The sequence below is a fragment of the Sinohyriopsis cumingii genome, chromosome 12 (genome assembly GCF_028554795.1).
Source record: "Sinohyriopsis cumingii isolate HCF-2022 chromosome 12, ASM2855479v2, whole genome shotgun sequence".
NCBI classification, from domain to species: Eukaryota; Metazoa; Mollusca; class Bivalvia; order Unionida; family Unionidae; genus Sinohyriopsis; species Sinohyriopsis cumingii.
The window spans coordinates 116,886,228-116,905,089 of record NC_142972.1 but is presented as its reverse complement, the minus strand read 5'-3'; the positions used below and the strand labels follow the sequence as shown (position 1 = coordinate 116,905,089).

Below are 18,862 nucleotides of genomic sequence, written 5' to 3'. Positions count from 1 at the left end.
TAATACATAAATTATATATATATAACATTAGTTTACCATCATTTCAAGGAGTAGATTTCAAAAGGATGTCCGCTGTTATCTGACTTGAATTGACAAAATGTTCACATCTACAAACTGATAATATATGTCAGCATGCCTGAAAAAGGCACTACATTTTTCATTCTTACAACTTTTATTATACCAAATTATTCTGGAAAATTTTATGTTTTCAACTTGAGCTAGATTGGTTTATAAATTTCACTTGTGAAATTAAGACTTTATTCAAAAAGTTTTAGTGAAACTAACTGCCCCACAACCCAAAAAAGTATGCAAATGTAGAAAATTTAAGTACACAAGGACTATGATACACTTAGTTTCTGTGATGCTATCATCAGTTTTCATTGCATGAATCAGAAATAAATATGTTACATTATGCCTGTTCACAAGACATTTATTTGTTACAGGCATTTTTCTAAGATTTTGAAATAGAACTATCCATGTCTGATGTAACTTTAGCCTGAGCATCCTTCCACTAGCAGTTTTTTACTATGTAAATGAGCCTTTGTAGGATCTACATAATGAACATATCAATGATGGGAACTATATTTTAAAAGCTATGTAATAATTGTAATAATGTAAATGTTAACATGAATTTATAATTTGTTACAAACTTTTGCCCTGAATGAGCTCCTTAAAGAAGCTCTCTGTGGCCTGCATGTTGATTCCATCTCTAGGATTTTGGTAAATTGGTGCTGCACACATCAAGATGTATCTACATATCAAGCTATGACTCTTTGGCCAGAAGTACTTATGAAAACCTTAATATCAAGATTAATCGAGTGAGTAGATGGACAAGCACATGCCAGATTTATCATATCAAGCTTCTGCCAAGGTGAGCTTGACAAATGCCAGTGTAAGTCATTGATTTACAAAGGCATCTTGTACAAGAGTATTACCGATGTTTTTGTTAGAGGCAAATCTTGTATATTGTTATTAAGTATTAGGAATTTTATTCAAAACATGACAAATTCCGTAATTTTGTTGCATCAGATATTTTTTTGTAAAAGACATCAGCAATAAAAAAATTGCCAAAGCCATTACTTTTTTCCTCATGAGCTACCACCAATTTTCAGAAACCAGATTCTGTCACATAGGACATTTCATTCACATGGAAGAAGAGGATGAAAAAGAAGACAACGAATATTACTCATTCAAGACTAATAGATTTTACTTATAAATTCAATGAATTATATATCAATGATCTTTTTGTAGGCACACTGTTCATAACACATTATAAAGTTCAACATACATGAAAAATAATGGAAATTAAATTGGAAATGTATTGGAATGTTGTTCCCTTGCATTACTTAATATTTATTATTTCATTCCATTCCTCCATATTTATTTTAAAAAATTCAACTAGATAAAATTCAAATACCTGGCTTGTTGCTCAGTATGACTATTACCAAATATCAATAATCTGAGTTTGTGTGTACTAAAGCTTACAAGTTCTGTGAATTTGTGGTCAGGTTGTCTCCCTTATCCAGCAATAGTACATAACCAATATGTAAGTTAATCCATTATTTCTATATCTTCATAATAAGATAAAACTGAATATATTAAATAATTTGCATGGAAAGATTATTTTGTACACAATTTCAAATTGCAACTTAAATCCGTTACCTGTACACTTTGAATGCATCCATACTGGGGGCTGCTTAGTTGCAAATGTTTTATCAGCTTAGTACTGGAGAGTATGACTGGAGGGTATCATTACTTGGATGGTTTCTTAGTGACCCTGTATGGAATGATACCAAGTCAACATAAACTTTCCATGTGCAGTGCTTGCACCAAGTCTGGGTACATTTTCCACTGACTATAATTCCATACCAGGACACAAACAAAGCATGTAATGAATGTACTCCACCAATGAACTTGATGATCTGTGTGCAAATTACTTTTAATCCTTTTTATGCTGAAGCATGCCAAGAAATGTTACACAGACTTGTTTTTTGTTTTTTTACCAACCTGTTATGGTCTTATACTGGATTTCCATGCGACTCCCACTGACCAATGAAAAAGCAAGGACCTAGTCTGAGACAGGTTAATGTTATTCTTCTATGAAGCTTCAAGCATGCAAACTGTACATATACATCTGAATGATATGGAAGACAACTCCTCATTCACTACCAGATTCAAGGGTGCTTCTAAATACAATGCAGTGCCACTGTCAAACTCTACCATTATCCAACATGTACTATCTTTTCAACTATAAAAATACAAATAAATTTAAGTACATTTTTACATCATTTACATTTCTTTTGAGTCATTTTTCCAAGAAGCAACCCAAGACACTGATGCTGAGAACCTACAGTTAAAAGCAGTGAAAAACTGATATGATTTAACTTTTCACAGACTATAATAATAATAGAGACTGAACAGACACCCATTTGTGGTCATATTCTTGAAATTTTACTATTGGTCAGTCAAATTCCAGGTATATGAATTCTGAAAACAAGTTAATGTCCTTATGCATATATTACAAAATTATATAAGTGTCCATGTTACAGACATGTACAGATGTACTGACATCATAAAAAGCACATGCCTACCTATCAGATTGCTGTATAGCTTATTTCTTTGCAAAACTAATCTTATTCAGATTGAGTAAAACACAACTTACATGTTTAACTGATGCTATGCAAGTATACAATGTCTCATTAAATTATTGAGTGAATTAGAAGATAAGAATGACAGGTGGATGAAAATGTAATCTTTCTTTCCACTTCTTGCAATAGGAAACAATAATAAAAGACAAAAATGTAAATAATGTTACCTTAATTTAATATCAGAAATATGATGAACTGCATAAATATGACTGATATCTTAACAGTAAGCAATACATTGCAATTCTAAGCTGGATGATTATCACTTTTTTTTATTTTTTCATCAACTTAGGAGACTGACTTGTAATACAGTAATGTACATTTATCTAGTTCTTGGAAGCTTTAATCTTCACCTTTACAAATAGTTTTTAAAAAAAATTACAAATGATAAATATGAATATGTCTATAATAAATCACCAATAATAGTTCCAATGAAAAAATGTAAAACTTCTTATTGTAATGTAAAGCAGAAAGAACATGGCTGTCTCCTATTCATTTGCATTCTGGATACAGATCAGCAAGTATTCCTTGTCTGAAATTGTAAAAGAGAAAAAGTCTTGAGCATTGTTGTATGCTGCATGAATGCATAAAAATCTAAGACATTTTGGTGTGTTTTGGGGCAGGTATATGTCAGTAGGTAAAGAGAAGTGTGGACAATATAATTTATTTTTCCATACATTTTTCTATGCCATAAAGTGGAAGGTTAATAAGGTATAATTTGTGTCTATGTCCATCCAAGCATCCTTCAGTGAACAATTTATTTCCATGTGATAAATCACAAGTTCTGTTTTACATACTTCCACCTAATTTCAAGTAAACTGCCATAAGGAGAACGAATCACCATATTAATTAGGGATCAAGATGCTGACAAGCTTATTGGCTTAGCGGTCTGAGGGTAAAAGGCATACCTGCCAAAACTGTCATAAGAAAAACATATTTTTACTCCAAAATCCGTCATTTGATCCCTATCTGGAGTAATCCTATAAAGAACCCTTTCTTGATGCTACAAAACATGCATAAAACCTGTAATCTGCATAATAGTAAACAGCTGTTCTTCATGCTCACTGAAAGATATCACCACAGGGCAGTTTATAAAGTTGTCACAGAGGCAATCTAAGGGTAAAGGTAGTCAGAGATAAACAATCCCAAGTCACAAATTACTAAACTGGCAATAGCTTCAAACACCATAAGGACATTTGTTATTTTGGAGTGTACTACATCTGTTGATATAACAACACCATGCAACATTGGAACAACAATCTCTAAGGAGTACAAAAATGAGTACTAATGATACTTCCATCATCTACAAACCCCATTCAGAACTACTGAGAATAATAAAGTCGGCATCTGGTTATGGACTGACCACTTTATTTTCAGGTGGGGATTGGACTGGATTTGTTTGGGGAAAAATCCTGCTTCCAAAAAGCTTTGAAACAATGCTCATGCTCTGATTTGTGGAAAAAGGAACTAATTCTATCTACCTAAATAGATGAACTAATTCTATCTGCCTAAATAGATAACTAATTCTATCTACCTAAAAAGATGAATTAATACTACCTACATAAATAGATGAACTAATTCTATCTACCTAAATAGATGAATTAATTCTATCTTTCTATCTACCTAAATAGATGAACAAAATTATCTTGAGATTAAAAGCAAAAAAAAACTTTTGGCTGCAAAGAAAATCCCAGCTCCTTTCCCCTCTTGAAAGTGAAACAGTTGACCCCTTGAGACTATTTCACTGTGAGTAAATTTTAAAGACAGAAAATTGTATTTTTTTTTTGTGTGGGGGTGGGTGAGAGTGTAGTTGTATTTGACGTTGCTTAGTATACCAACTATATTTCATTTAAAAGAAAACATTTGATTTTATTCAGATTTGAATTTAAGTAATTTTCAATAAGCTTATTTGAGTGGATAACTTGTACTGAAATTTACAACAATGTTTTTCGTTACACACACTAACCCTACCAGGGACTTCAAAACACACTTCACGAGACTCAAACCAAATCCAACACTGTCTGGAAGGATGGAATATCAAGGTTAAGATCAAGCAAGTAAAATACAGTTTCATTGCAATAACACAAGTTTTACAAAACAAAGAGTACAAAGTTAAAAAACACAGAATACAAGATCAAAACACAGAGTACAAGGTCAGAAGAGAGTGGCCACACTTACAATAATGTCATGTGAGGAAATCTAACAGCTTTCTGAATAACATCTGAATCCTAAACTCTTAAATCTTCTGTTCAAAGTACTTTGGGAAACATGAACACAGACGGGTTCATTAAACTGTATGATCAGGTCCGGCTAAGGCTGTATACAACTGTTAATAAATAAGATAAGAAAGTTCATGGTGACCCTTTTTGCTCAGGGTTTTTGGTTTCCAACGTATTTCTCATTTTCAATGGACTACCTTTGGTTAGAATATTTTTAAAATTATGAATGTAGACAAGTTATTCCAGTTATTATAGATCTTTTTTTAAACCATTTAAGTTGTTTTCTGCAACTGAATTATATTTTGCTTCTGATCGCCTCTTGATTCCTGACAATGAGGCATCAAGTTTGTTTACAAGACTAAGAAGGTCTAAAATTTAGCACTTGTTACAAATTTATAATTTCACACTACAGTCACATCGTTCATTAATACACAGTGGTAAAATCAAGCTTACAAGATAAATCTTTTTCATACAGTGACCATATGAAGTCATATCTACTAAATGACCGACTTTTCTTTTGCAGCTGGCTACTCGTTTCTGATGTGCTGCTGTGCTTTCATCAAAACATATGTAACCCTGAATAATACCCAGAAGCCCACTTACAAATTTATATCAAGAGGTGAGGGCACAGGTTGCTGAGTGGTCTAAAGTGCTCACTTTTACAGACCACTGCCATCTCACCTCTGTCCATGTGGGTTTATAGTCTCAGGATCACAACAAGTACATGGGCAAAATGGTGTAGAATACTAATTTACTTTAGCAAATCATTTGAGTTGCAATGTCTAAGAAAATTCTTGCCTATTATTTTTATAATAAACACCCGGAAATCAACCTGCTCAGTCAAACAAGCTCTTTTAGTTTCACTTACCTTAGGTAATAGTGCAATTGTTAATGTTCAGCCCTGTACACAGAGCAACATAACAAAACTTAAAGCAAAATGCTAAGTGAATTGATAATAACTGTTAATCCAAGCAGCAAAACACAAAATGTGGTTAGCATTTCTTTAGCAAATTCTATCTGTACAGCAAAACACTACAAACTGGTTTAAATAAAAGACACTAACTCTGACTGAAATGGAAAGAAGTCCAATACGGATCCAGTCTAAGCAGCTTCTGGATTCTGTATCACAATCAAGAGATAGTCATTTTCTGTAGCAATAAAGAAACAAAACGGAAAACAATTTTAGTATAAAAGTAAGAATGTGTATAATAGTTAATAGATTATATGACTGCAGTTCATTAACATCAATATATAAAACTACAGACTTGAAAAGAAATGTTTTATGTATTCAATGATAAAATATGAGTACTATGCCCAGCACGGTATATGTATATGCCTAAATTTAATAGTCCAAGGCATGTGGTCCTGAACTAAATATAATGTGCAGAAAACATTATTTTCACATTAGACTTAGCATATTTGTAATCTCTGATCTTTCATTATTACCCTAGGTGCAAGCCACCACAAAGTTTGGTCAAGGAACTTACTCCAAAGGTTGTTCTGCAAAACCCTTTTTTCTTCTAGTCACAATAACAATTACCATTGACCTTTTGACCACAAAATAATAGGCCTCTTCCATACCTAAAATGCTAGCCCTCCATTGACTTTGGTCATGGTACATGGTCTAAAGTTATTATGCAAAATCCAATGACCTTGACTGTATCAACCCAAATTCAACAGGCTTATTTCTTGCTCAGTGTGTTAAGTTGATAGGCTTCTACAGCAAAGTTTGGCTCTTGTATGTGATGCAGAACCTATGTCATTGTGCAGAAACCATTATATTCTTTAAGTCACACTGACACACCTTTGAAACTTTATTTCTTCTCTGAACAGTGAACTTATCTTTTACCTTTTGACTAAAAAACTGAAATAATTCTTCATTACCCCAAGTGCAAGCCATCCACAAAGTTTGGTAATGAAGATGGTAAGGAACTGCAGTTATTGTGTAGAAACCATTTTTCTCTTTTTAGTAGCAGTGGCACTGACCATTGACCTTAAAATCAATAGACTTCTGTCTTACTTAATACGTTAAGTCGTCTAGAAACTTTGGTGAAGATATATGATTAATAACTTACAGTGTAATGCAAATACCATTTCTCTTCTTTCATTCAGTTACCTTGGCCTTTGGTTTTTACCCCAAACATGAACCCCAGACTTCTTCCTTATGCCAGGTAGAAAAAAAACATTCACAACATTTCAGGTACATGATGTAGAACTGTTGTTATCGTGCAGCAACCCTTTTTATTCTTTCTGTCACAGTGACCATGACCTTCTTTCACTCAATGACCTTGACCTTTTAAATTTTGATCCTCAAACTGCTATGATTCTCCCTTGCCCAAAGTGCAAGCCATTCACAACAGATGGCGGAGAACTTGAGTTATTGTGTGGAAACCATTTTTCTTCTTTTAGTGGCCTTGATCTTTTCCCGTTTTGCCACTGATATTGGTGTAGTTCTTCCATACCCTATCTGCAAGCCAGCCAGGCAGAGACCATTTTTCTTTAGCTTGGACCCCAAAACCATCAGGTTTCTTCCTTGCTCTATGTACAAGACATTTACAAAGTTCTGTCGCTATAGATGGCTGACATCTCAAGTTATTATTTGGAAATGAAAATGGTTACACACAGAGAAAGTATCATACACATTCTGCCTCATGTGGGGCATATAAAATGGATATTTATACCAAGAATTATTTCAAATCTTGAAGCAGCTTTCATCTGTTTAAAAAAATAGCTGTAACAAATAATAGGAGAAAACCATATCCATTTGCATTCCACATATGATTTGGAACCATGTATGCATTTAAGAAATTAGCAACTGATAACTGACCAAGTACAATAATCAGTCTTAGATATTAAGATGACAACTGGTGATTAGGACTGAATTTAACAGCTTTATTTAAGGACATATTAATATATTAAACACAAATATTCTATATGGAATATTATCTATGGTTTAGTAATAATTTTAAAATCTGTATGTAACAATAAGTTACAGAATGACTGCAACCTATAATGAAAATAGATAAATGCATGTTAATGAATTTTAAGCAGGAAAGGTATAAGGAAACAAAATAAAGTGGTAAAATAGTAAAAGAAAATATATTTTGACAAGACATCCAGTAAGCCTGACATCACTCACCTGACTGACAAGACTATCATACTCAGACAAATACACAAACAGCAGTTAGCCTAAAATCTGGGTCATTAGTAGTTAGCCATGAAATCAGGGTCAGTAACAGTTGGCCATGAAATCTGGGTCAGTAGCAGTTGGCCATGAAATCTGGGTCAGCAGCAGTTGGCTATGAAATCTGGGTCAGCAGCAGTTGGCCATGAAATCTGGGTCAGTAGCAGTTGGCTATGAAATCTGGGCCAGTAGCAGTTAGCCATGAATTCTGGGTCAGTAGCAGTTGGCTATGAAATCTGGGTCAGTACCAGTTGGCCATGAAATCTGGGTCAGTAGCAGTTGGCTATGAAATCTGGGCAAGTAGCAGTTAGCCATGAATTCTGGGTCAGTAGCAGTTAGCCATGAATTCTGGGTCAGTAGGATGTGTTTTGTAAAATATATCTTCAAATTCTGTCGGGGTTTTTAAGAAGTCATTTAGAGGTTTTTTATTCTGAATAATGGCAGTCATATTGGACTGCATGTCAACATCATTTGTATCAAATTTTTTAAATGAATTCCTGCCATGATGCTTTCTGTCAGATTTGATCAATTGATCTTTTTTCTGTCAGATTTGATCAATTGATCTTTGAGAAGAAATCATTTTTCTCAGTTTCTTAATGGCAGCTTTACTACATGAAAAAGCAGCATCATTTGTATAAACTAAAATTAAAAGGCCTTTGTGTCAAATATTCTCTGACTTGATCATATTCTGTTGAAATGTTGTTTGATACATCATTTACAGGTTATTTTAAGCAATGGCAGCCATCTGAATCTTGAATCAAACATTAAAAGCCTTCATGCGATGAGTCTTTCTAACAAATTTGATCACATTTTCTATAGTTTTATTTGTTTTAAAAAAAGTGATTTCATTTATTTTGCTTTCTTCTGCAAGAGTGGTAATATACTGGATAGTCGATCAAGAACATTTTAATAAAACTGAAGACCTTCCAACAAATTTGCATACTGTTAAAGTTAGTCACAATCTGCTTAGCAATTGGTGAGAAGAAGTAATTTCAAGAATTGTCTATTCATAGCAATTGCAGTCATATACAATAGCATCATTTGTAAAAAATTCAAAAGCATTTATCTTGGAATGTTTTCCATCAAATTTTGCTAACTTCTATCAAGACTTTTTAGAAGTCCGTGCAAGGAGTCTATTATTTTAAGAACTGGCATTATATTTTTTGACAGCCTTGTAGGAAGAACATTCAAACTTGTACAAATCTTGCACATTAACAGTTCCTGCTAAAAATACAAAACCTTTAAATGACTTGTCCGCAGATACCAATGAACAAAATTTGACAAAAAGTGATAAAAGAGATTCTGGTTTCAAGGCCTTACTTGACCTTCAGCCAAGTGAGCTAGAAAAATACAGCTATAATTATTACCTGGAGCTACCATGATCTCATGCTTTCTTGAGCGTATCCTGACAAATGTGAGATCATTTTGGGGGTCAATGTCTCTTACAGTACTCCTGGCCTTGGCTGCCAACTGATGGATAAGACCAGCATATTGTACTGTTGTCGAGTTGTCCAATGTCGTCCTAATGGGGATACCTGCAAATTAACATCCAAGTATTATTCCTCAATGTTGCTGATGATAAGCTGAATGCAGAAAGCACAATCTAGATGAACTACACAAAGAAAATAGCACAATAAATAATCTTTAGACTTAGAGCCACATTCAGCCTGTTCAAAAAAGGTGATTGGGATTCTTTAGATTTATATATTTCTTTATTTCATCTTTATGTTTAGATAATTGTTCCCCTGTTGTGTAATGCATGTTGAACATGTACATACAAAGACAAATTTTCTTTAAAGCACTATTTGTTCAATAATTCAACATCTTTAAGTTTTAAAGTTAAAGAAAACATATAAATCATTTAACTGTGAACAAGATACAGTACTGTGTAATTTATTTGTTTTCTTCTTCCTTTCCTAAATACACTATGGAATATTTCCTAGGATTCTTCCTTTCCTAATAAACTATGGAATATTTCTTAGGATTCTTCCTTTCCTAAATACTCTATGTAATATTTCCTAGGATTTTTCCATTTCCTAAATATACTATGTTATTTTTTTTAGGATTATTCCTTTCCTATATACACCAGGGAATATTTCCTAGGATTCTTCCTTTCCTAAATACACTGGAATATTTGCTAAGATAATTTACAGCAGAGCATGTCTTGAAAGACCAACCTTTCTTCCAAATAATCATGGTCTGTCAAAACAAGTGGTCTCTGATGACAGGTCATAACATCTTATAATCAAAACATATGTACAATGAGAAAATGGTCTTTCAAGGCAGGTCATGTCTCACAGCACTGCAGTAGCATTTCAAGACAGGCTTTACTCTAACTGCCAAACCATATGTACTCACAAAGTTGAATCCATATTGCAAACTGCACAAGACCAGATTTCAAACATTTTTATTGGTAATTAAATATGACATTATTTTAACTGGTGGATAGACTGTTCACTGGATCTTTAAATGTATGGTCTGTAGCAACCACAAATTATACTAAATTAGGTACCCAAGAAATACAGCTGCAAAAAAATATGTTTCCTATTGCACTGCTTTTAAAATTAGGTACACAGGTCTTTTTTTTAATTTAAAGAAAACATTATACATGTATATATATTTAATGTGTCTTTTTTTGTTATTTTCATTACCATAGGGGAAAAAGGTGGTAGGGTTAGCAATGAAAAACATGTTTGGCCTAATTCACTATTTCTTTCAAAGTCTCCATTTCTTACAGCTGTTTGACCATGACATACAGTAGCTTCTATACCTTCTGAGTTGACCACAATAATTCCTATCACTCCCTTGTGGCTTTGGATCCTCTTAAGTGTCTCTTCTACTTCAGACTGCAGAAAGAAAACAAAAATGAACATAGAATTTTAAAGATTAAAATTTATACTAATATTTCTATCCAAAAAGTTACTTTAAGGTATTTATTAAATTTCTGTCTTTAAATTTGATGAAATCCTGAACTTTCTGCCCAAGAAGTAAAACAAGGAACATTCCATATATCAATAGGATGTCATCCAGGTCATGTAGGCATCCAGTAGCATTTTTTAAAACATTTACTTACAACAGCTAGGTAGAGCATTAGACCATAATCCAAAAGTCATAGGTTCAGTACCAATCTAGGCCAGCCTGGGTATGCTGCCTTGGTGTGTCTTTCGGTGAGGCACTCATATTTCCTTGGCAGGATATAGCCAGTAAAATGTTAAAAGTGCCGTTAAAACAAACAAACCAATTTAGTTAAAGTCTATGTCAGCATGATCATGTAGACCCATTTACTCAAATATGAATTGTTTTTATAGAACTGAATACTAATGCAGCTAAACCAAAGTCTATTCAGTCATCATTGTCGAATGATCTCTACCTTAAATGGACTTCTTAAAATTATGGTCTAATCTTCTACCTAGCTATCACATTTCCTAAATTTAATTAGTGACATAAAACTATGAACTTTTTATTTTGACTTATTTTGAAGGTAAATGGTTAAAGAACCAAATTTTTATGACAATAACCATGCTGAATGCTTAAAACATTAAATAAAACTCAACTTTGGCACAAAAGCAACCTAGGTTTTCACAGTTCAAACATCTGATACTAAGGTAGATAAAACAGTAACAATCCCCCACCCTTCAACTGAAATATAATATCCCATGTGTCCCTTGTGTGATTCTGGCAGGCAGTATAAATTTTTAATTCAACACTGAGTACTGTAAAAAGTGCCAAAAGTCAAACCATCATTTCAAATCCTAGCTAAATTATTGTGCAATTATACTTAACTATGCGTTAACAACACCTTATGACCTTCACCAAGCATTGGTGTACTTTCAAAACAGAGTGATCATGATGCCATAGATAAATTAGGAAAATATGTATCCAAAGACCAGCCTTCTAACAATGATACATCTACATAAACTGATGAAACAAAGGTGTCTTTCCCCTCTAGCAATAAATTCCTATGCAACACTTTCTTTGACTAAAAAAATCTCATTAATTCCAACACAAGCTGTTACCACTGGAAATGCTGGACTAATACATTATACTAAAAGTAACTATCTATACTTGCTTATAAGATGAGTCCACCTGCAAACTGTACAGAGCCAGATCTATCATCACATAATGCACTAGCAGATCTGGATCTCTGCAGTTTGTTAGGAGTACAGGTAATCGGTTTTACAAACAACAAAGACCCTAATCTGCAGGTGCATTATGTTACAGCAGATCAGGATCTTTGTTGCTTGTAGTTTGACTTCAATTATAAGCGAGTATATATGATACAAAAAGATTCACTTTTAAGCCTTTCAATAAAATTGTTATCATTACAGTATAATGATGGTCAGGTAAAATAACTAACTCATTCATTCTGCTTTCACAAAAGTCTGCTGCTGTTTGAGCTTCTGAGTTCTGAAGATACATGCGTTCATAAAACATTCACAAAACTAAGCCTCTGTATAAATTTAGTTATCTGATAATAGACTCAATTTTGATTTAAAAGCCTTCAACTCACTTTTTCAAATTACTGGCTTATATTTACATACAATATATGTTTAAAAGCCTACCCCATACTTTTTTAAAATTAATTCTGTTTGCCCTATCTACTTAACATTGAAGGCATGATGATTTCAAATAAACAATACAAATATTTAGAACTTGCAAGGTACCAGTATAATATGCTGTTATTTTGCTGATAGGTGTCCACTGTTGTTTTTCTGTTTATATCAAGAAATAATAAGCCACATGAGAATGTTTGTAAATGATGTGCCATTCTTCCAAGACATTATATTTCCAGTCAAGACATTCCATTTTCAAGCATGACAAGGTTTTCTTCCCCAAGTAATTTTGTTATATGCAAGATGCATACAACTGAGTGACTTCTTTTCTTTTTCCCTTTATCTCCTTTTATTAAATCAATAAATTAAAATATGAAATAAAATTGTACAAAGTTTTAAATATATTATTATAAATGTTTACATGTTAAATCAAGTGAGGCAACAGCATTTTCTTATAACTTTACAGAGTTCTAGGTAAGAAGTGAAACTGAGTATTGTAAGCAAATGAATTGACTAAAACTAAAAAATAATTTATAAAGCATTTATAATACACAAAAGAACTGATGACATTTAGTCAAAAGTTATTAGCATATTGTTCATGACCTACAACATGGCCCATGTCTTATGATGGTGCACTCAATCCATGCAAACAATATGTTGTGACTGGTTATCACTGTTCTGTGCACACGTGAAACGTCAGTACCCGATCACCAAGTAAATATTTAAATAAAACCATAAAACTGAGTATACACATAGTGAAACTAAGCCATTCAAGGCATGGTTAATTTTCTCATTCATTGTTTACAATATACTATATACTTTTTTGACATAAACAAGAGACCCTGGAAGGAATTAAGCTACTGTCTGAAAAGAATTTCATGGAATTCAATATTATTGTAACTTTTTAACTGTTAAGCGCAGGAACCATCTGTTATTCCTAAGCCTATTGATTTTCAAATTACCTGCTGTGGCAGCCATATTGCTGGATGTAAGATTGGCACCATTTCCATTTGGGACAAGCTATTCATGTATACCATTAGAAGACTTTTGGTGAAAATACTATGCTGAGATATCCATTCAGTAAAATTAATGATGACGTTTTTATATGATCATTGACATCAAATTGGCACTATCTTCATTCCAGACCAACTAGTTATCACATTTAGCCTTCTAGTGACAACTCCATGCTAATATGTCTCATATTTTGGTGAAATAGCAGTAACAAGAATTTCAAGATGGCTGCTATGGTGGTCGTATTGGAAGTCAGACTGGCACCACTTTTATTTAATACCAACTAGACATGATAGAAATCTTCTGGTGAAAAGTTAGTATTGATGACTTTCCATCTAGGATAAATAGTTGCAAGATTCTCAAGATGGCTAATATGGTGGCCATATTTCATATCAGATCAGCTCAATTTTAATTTAAACCCAACAAGACACCATAAGAAGACTGAAATAGTTGCAAGATTTTCAAGATGGCTAATGTGGTGACCATATTTGATATCAGATCAGCTCAATTTTTATTTAAACCCAACAAGACACCATAAGAAATCTTCACGTGAATATCTCATACTGATATGACTTTCCATTTTGAAGGAGTAGCAATAACAAAATTTACATTATTTGTGGCTATGGTGGACATACTGGATGTCAGATTACCACCATTTTCATTTATGACCAACTAGACAACATTAAAAATCTGTCAGTGAATACCCCATGTTGATATGATCACCTATTCAGAAGCAGTAATGATGTTCAAATTGGCCACTGTGATGGCCGTACTGGATGCCCAAGTGAAATCATTTCATTTAAGACATGCCAGACATTATACAAATTCTGGTGAAAACCCTATGTAGATACGACTTTCCATTTAAAAGTTATACCAATAACATATTCAAAGTGGCTGCCATGGCAGCCATATTGGGCATCAGATCGACACAATTAGGATCAACTAGATATTGTAAGAAGTCTTTTTGTGAAACCCCAGGTTCACAATCCATTCAGGAGTAGCAATAGAAAGATTTTGGCTACCTGTTCTTCATTTAACTGCTGAGTGTTGAAACCATCTCTGATATTCTTCAGCAGTAACAAGATTTTCAAATTGGCTGCTAAGGCCACCATACTCAATGCACTTGGCACCATTTTCATTCAGATTTAAGTAGAGATCATGATAAGTCTTTTGGTGAAAATCCCAATGTCAACATGACCATTCATTCAGATGAAGACCAACTAGACAAAAAAAAAAGGTGAGACAGCAAAAATAAAATCTTCAAGATCACTATCATCCTGGATGTTAAACAGACATCTTTTTCAGTCAGAAAGAACTACACATAAGACGCCTTCTGATGAAATCCCATGTCAATATGCCTAAACATTCAGGAAAAAAAAACGATAATAAGACTTTCAAGACAGCCATTGTTGCAGCCATTTTGAAGTTAAATTTGCACCATTTTTGTCTGGGAGCATCAAGACATCATACAAAGGTTTTTTTCAGTGAAAACTCCATGTTGACATCCTGAAGAAGCATTGATAACAAGATTTTTAAAATGGTTGATGTGGTGACCATGTTGGATGTCCATTTTCATCTAAGACCAACTAGCCCTTGGGCTGAATGTGTATGCAAAGTTTTATTGCAATCATCTAAGTGGTTTATGAGGTGTACTGATAAACTTCCAAACCTGAGAGTAAAATACTCTATTCATAAAAAGTATTGTCTCTGACTTTCAGTGAGAAAAAAGCTAAAATAAAAGCATGTATCCACAAAGAAAAAAAGGGGCAACAAATGCCTCAGCAGTCCCAAACTGCAAAATGTCCAAGTACCATGTGCTATGAATACAGTGCTGTACATACCTTAACTTCCTGCATCAGAGGAAAAAACAGATAGACTATGAATACTTATGTAATGATTATCAATACTTGAATAAAACATAGAAATCGCTAGATCTAGGGAAGTTCTATAACTGATCCATAAAATCCATCATCTAACATTAAGAGATGGCTCTTGTAATCCATTATTCTAATATTTGCAATGCTTTATTCTGATTGCAAACATAAGCATCATTTCAATCCCAACAAATTCATTTTTTTCAAGCAAGCGAAACTGTACAATAATCCTTAACTGAGTATGTGACTCGTGAGATCAATTTACTCATGACAGTCTTCATAAACATGGTACAACTTTCCTAAATTGTAATTTCTCTTGGGTAACTTGAGAGAATGTGGAAAGGATTAAGAGAAAGTCCCTTTCCCTTCTCTCGACTGGTTCCAATATAACTGCCATGTCTTCCCACAAAGAATAGCTCTATACAGCATCTTTCTTGTGGATTCACATTCAATAATTACCATAGATATGAAGTACAGTATTGTTGATCAAATCAAAGGGCTTTGTGTAGAATAAATGACACAATTCCCAAGCTAGGATATGAAACTGACAGCATCTTTTGATGCCAACCCTCTACAATATTTCATAACAGTGTTGATAAATGTTACATCCTTGATTTGTAAAGTCATTTTCCTGTTATAATATGCATGCAGTAGACCCAATAAAACCTAAGCTATTTCTGAGTTTATATTGCTCACCTCATGAACATGCTGTTATTGACAGTATGTACGACTAGGCGTGTGGTTTGCATTTCAGTGTAAATTCTGTATTTTCTATTCTTTGCTTTATCTTAAATAGCAGTGGTTGATTACTTTAAAAATGTAACCATGGAATAAATTACTGGTACTCAAGATAAACATTAAAATGTGTCTCTCATCAAATCTGTGCATAAATAAGTTCAAATTTCTTTCAAATAAAGTGAACAAGTCAGTGATATCTACTCTTCACTGATCAGGATATCAAATTCTCATGCGGCATTCTTGAAACTGAATTTCAAATGCATATGATTCATTTTACATCAATAATAAAGGCAAATAGGTGCTGAACATTTTTTGTTGCTCAAAATATATAATCAGCATATACAAAATTCTTCCTTTGGTGACTGATTCTAAATCACTATGACCATTCAGTTTTTCCATGGGTTGACTTCATGTATTTGTTATCTGAATGTCAATAAGTAACATCCCCAACACCTGAAACACATCATGTACATGATAAGCTGCAGTGGTAAGTTGCTACGTGTTTAACCCTCAATGTTAGGTATTTAACCCTCCCACAACAATGTGTGAAGAAGTGAAAATGGCATGCTTTTTAATGTACCTTTAGGTACCAAAATTCCATAAAAAATAAATGCAATTATTCTCAGTGTCTTCTCAACTGATTATTTTTTTTTACAAAAATTTCAAACCTTACAATCACAACTGTAAACTGTGAATTGAGTATTAAATAAGGTCTTGCCTGTTGTACAATAAAAGTATTTGCTTCTCCTAGGACTATACAGCGGGAGCTCATTCTGCCATGTTTTACAATTTCACTGCATAAATAGTGATATGGAAGTAAAAGATCCACAATGAAAATGTGTTAGAGTGAAATCAGAGAAGTGTCTTCTTTCTGGTTTGAAATTTTCTGAACTTTACCATAAACTATAATCAGTATAGCAAGAAACATCAACCCTGAAAATGAAGTCTTGGAAATTTGTAGTCATACACACAATAAATGGAGGGGGGGGGGTAACAGATCTGGCCTAGCTATAGTATTCACAAACTCTGAAGTTTGTTTGTACCCCACAAGCCAATTTAATTTCAAAAAAGGCTTCAAAGATAACAAAAAAATTGCACAAAACTTAGCAATTTCATTCATTGATTTATAAGTTCTAACCTCATTGTTGCCAGGGGGTCACAAACATTGTTAACTTGATAGTGTTTCAAATCAAATAAGAGTTTCTTGAGTAACATGGTCACCATATTTGCATGGACGTGTCAATACTCTGAAGCAATAGATGTGATGTGGTTCACAATATGAAAGTCTCAGTAGTTCTGTAGATTTGGGAGTAAAACCTCCCTGAACATGTGTGTACAAGAATTCCTCCTTTTTATGTGTTAAGTTTGTTTTAGTCAAATTAAAACTACATATTGTGAACAATGGATATAGATGACAAAGTTTTTACTGAAATGGAATGTTCTAAACACCAGAAAAGGACAGTGAGCAGTGTGTTTGCTTGTTCATAAAGAAAGCTTCCGTTTGCTTTGAAAGGCCAGTAAATAGTGTTAGCGGCCACTTGTCGATAATCAGATAAGAAATTATAAATCAAGGAATAAAATGACTAAGTTCTGTGCATTTTTTATGATATCCTTGATGATGTTCGTTTTTAAAATCGGTTGGGGTGTACAAGCTAACGAAGGATGTACGAATACTATATACGTTTTCATCATTAACATTGACTTCCTTTATAGTATAAAAAAGCAATACCAGGATGTTATAAACATTGAATAAATAAGTATATTACAAAGTATTAATAGAAGAATTTAGGACGCTATAGTAATTTCTTAATCAAACGTTTAAATGAGTAAAAACGAACGCTCAAATGCACCCTATAAAAGTGTGCAAATGTTCAGTGTTGAGAACTGAAGTTTCTGGTTGTCAGTTTGAAAGTGATTACAAGTTTATTAGACCGGCATAACTGAATCGACGGTGCGCGTTAAGAATTTGGTATATCTACACTCCTAAACTAAGAAGAACGTAATAATAATTCCTCAAAAAGCATTAAAATTTACCATTTTCCTTGGTGCTGTATGTGCCTTTCTCTTCTTCTGAATTCGTTGCTAAGATATGTGCACATGCGTAATCGGTATTTCCTGTGACTGGATCTTGTTGTTTTCAGACTGGTTCATACGGTTACTCCAACCGATTTATTACCACTTAATTCATGCTAGAACTATTTCACTGCGGAAAAGAATGCAGGTTTTCGTTCTCACAGTATAAACTATTCGAAACCTTTACTAATTTATGTTAGAAGTTGAACAATAACTAGAATATCGAAATAAAATTAAAGAGTAAATTTAGGGTAATCAACACAAAGCCTCATCGTACAAATTCAATTTTGTGGAATTCTCCCATCGATACACGTATGTACATACACACATATACACACATACACAATTATGAATCATATAGAGATGACAGCGAGTAATATTCAAAGGCATAAATTTTCAACATGGACAACAAAATGTTGAAATGCATTCTTTCAGTTCATAAATAGCTAATATTCATATGCAAAATCCATACTACAACAACAACAACTAGTAGTAGTAGTAGTATCATTGTTATTATTATTATTATTATTATTATTATTATTTGGATGAAAACTGATAGCCACAT

The 18,862-nt window shown here is 33.3% G+C and overlaps 1 protein-coding gene across 2 annotated transcripts; it reads right to left on the bottom strand.

Moving 5' to 3' along the window:
• Positions 1 to 1,189: 1,189 nt before the first annotated feature.
• Positions 1,190 to 18,357, bottom strand: LOC149787310 (dynein light chain roadblock-type 2). Of its 2 annotated transcripts, XM_089977844.1 has the most exons (5): positions 18,259 to 18,357; positions 10,819 to 10,894; positions 9,416 to 9,583; positions 5,928 to 6,012; positions 1,190 to 3,177 (listed from the first exon to the last, which is right to left on the bottom strand). In XM_089977844.1, the coding sequence occupies exons 1-4, from the start codon at positions 18,259 to 18,261 to the stop codon at positions 5,966 to 5,968; spliced, it is 294 nt and encodes a 97-aa protein (XP_089833970.1). In that variant the 5' UTR covers positions 18,262 to 18,357; the 3' UTR covers positions 1,190 to 3,177; positions 5,928 to 5,965. The 2 variants fall into 2 exon arrangements, with proteins under 2 accessions (XP_089833970.1, XP_089833972.1); XM_089977846.1 differs by lacking the exon at positions 5,928 to 6,012.
• Between the last annotated feature and the right edge of the window lie 505 nt (positions 18,358 to 18,862).

What these genes read in the sequence shown, in the direction of transcription:
- LOC149787310 (XM_089977844.1), bottom strand. An exon ending in TATTGTGGTCAACTCAGAAG is followed by an intron (nt 9,584 to 10,818) that starts GTATAGAAGCTA and finishes GTTAATTTGCAG; the next exon opens with GTATCCCCATTAGGACGACA. An exon ending in TGAGATCATGGTAGCTCCAG is followed by an intron (nt 6,013 to 9,415) that starts GTAATAATTATA and finishes TTATTGCTACAG; the next exon opens with AAAATGACTATCTCTTGATT.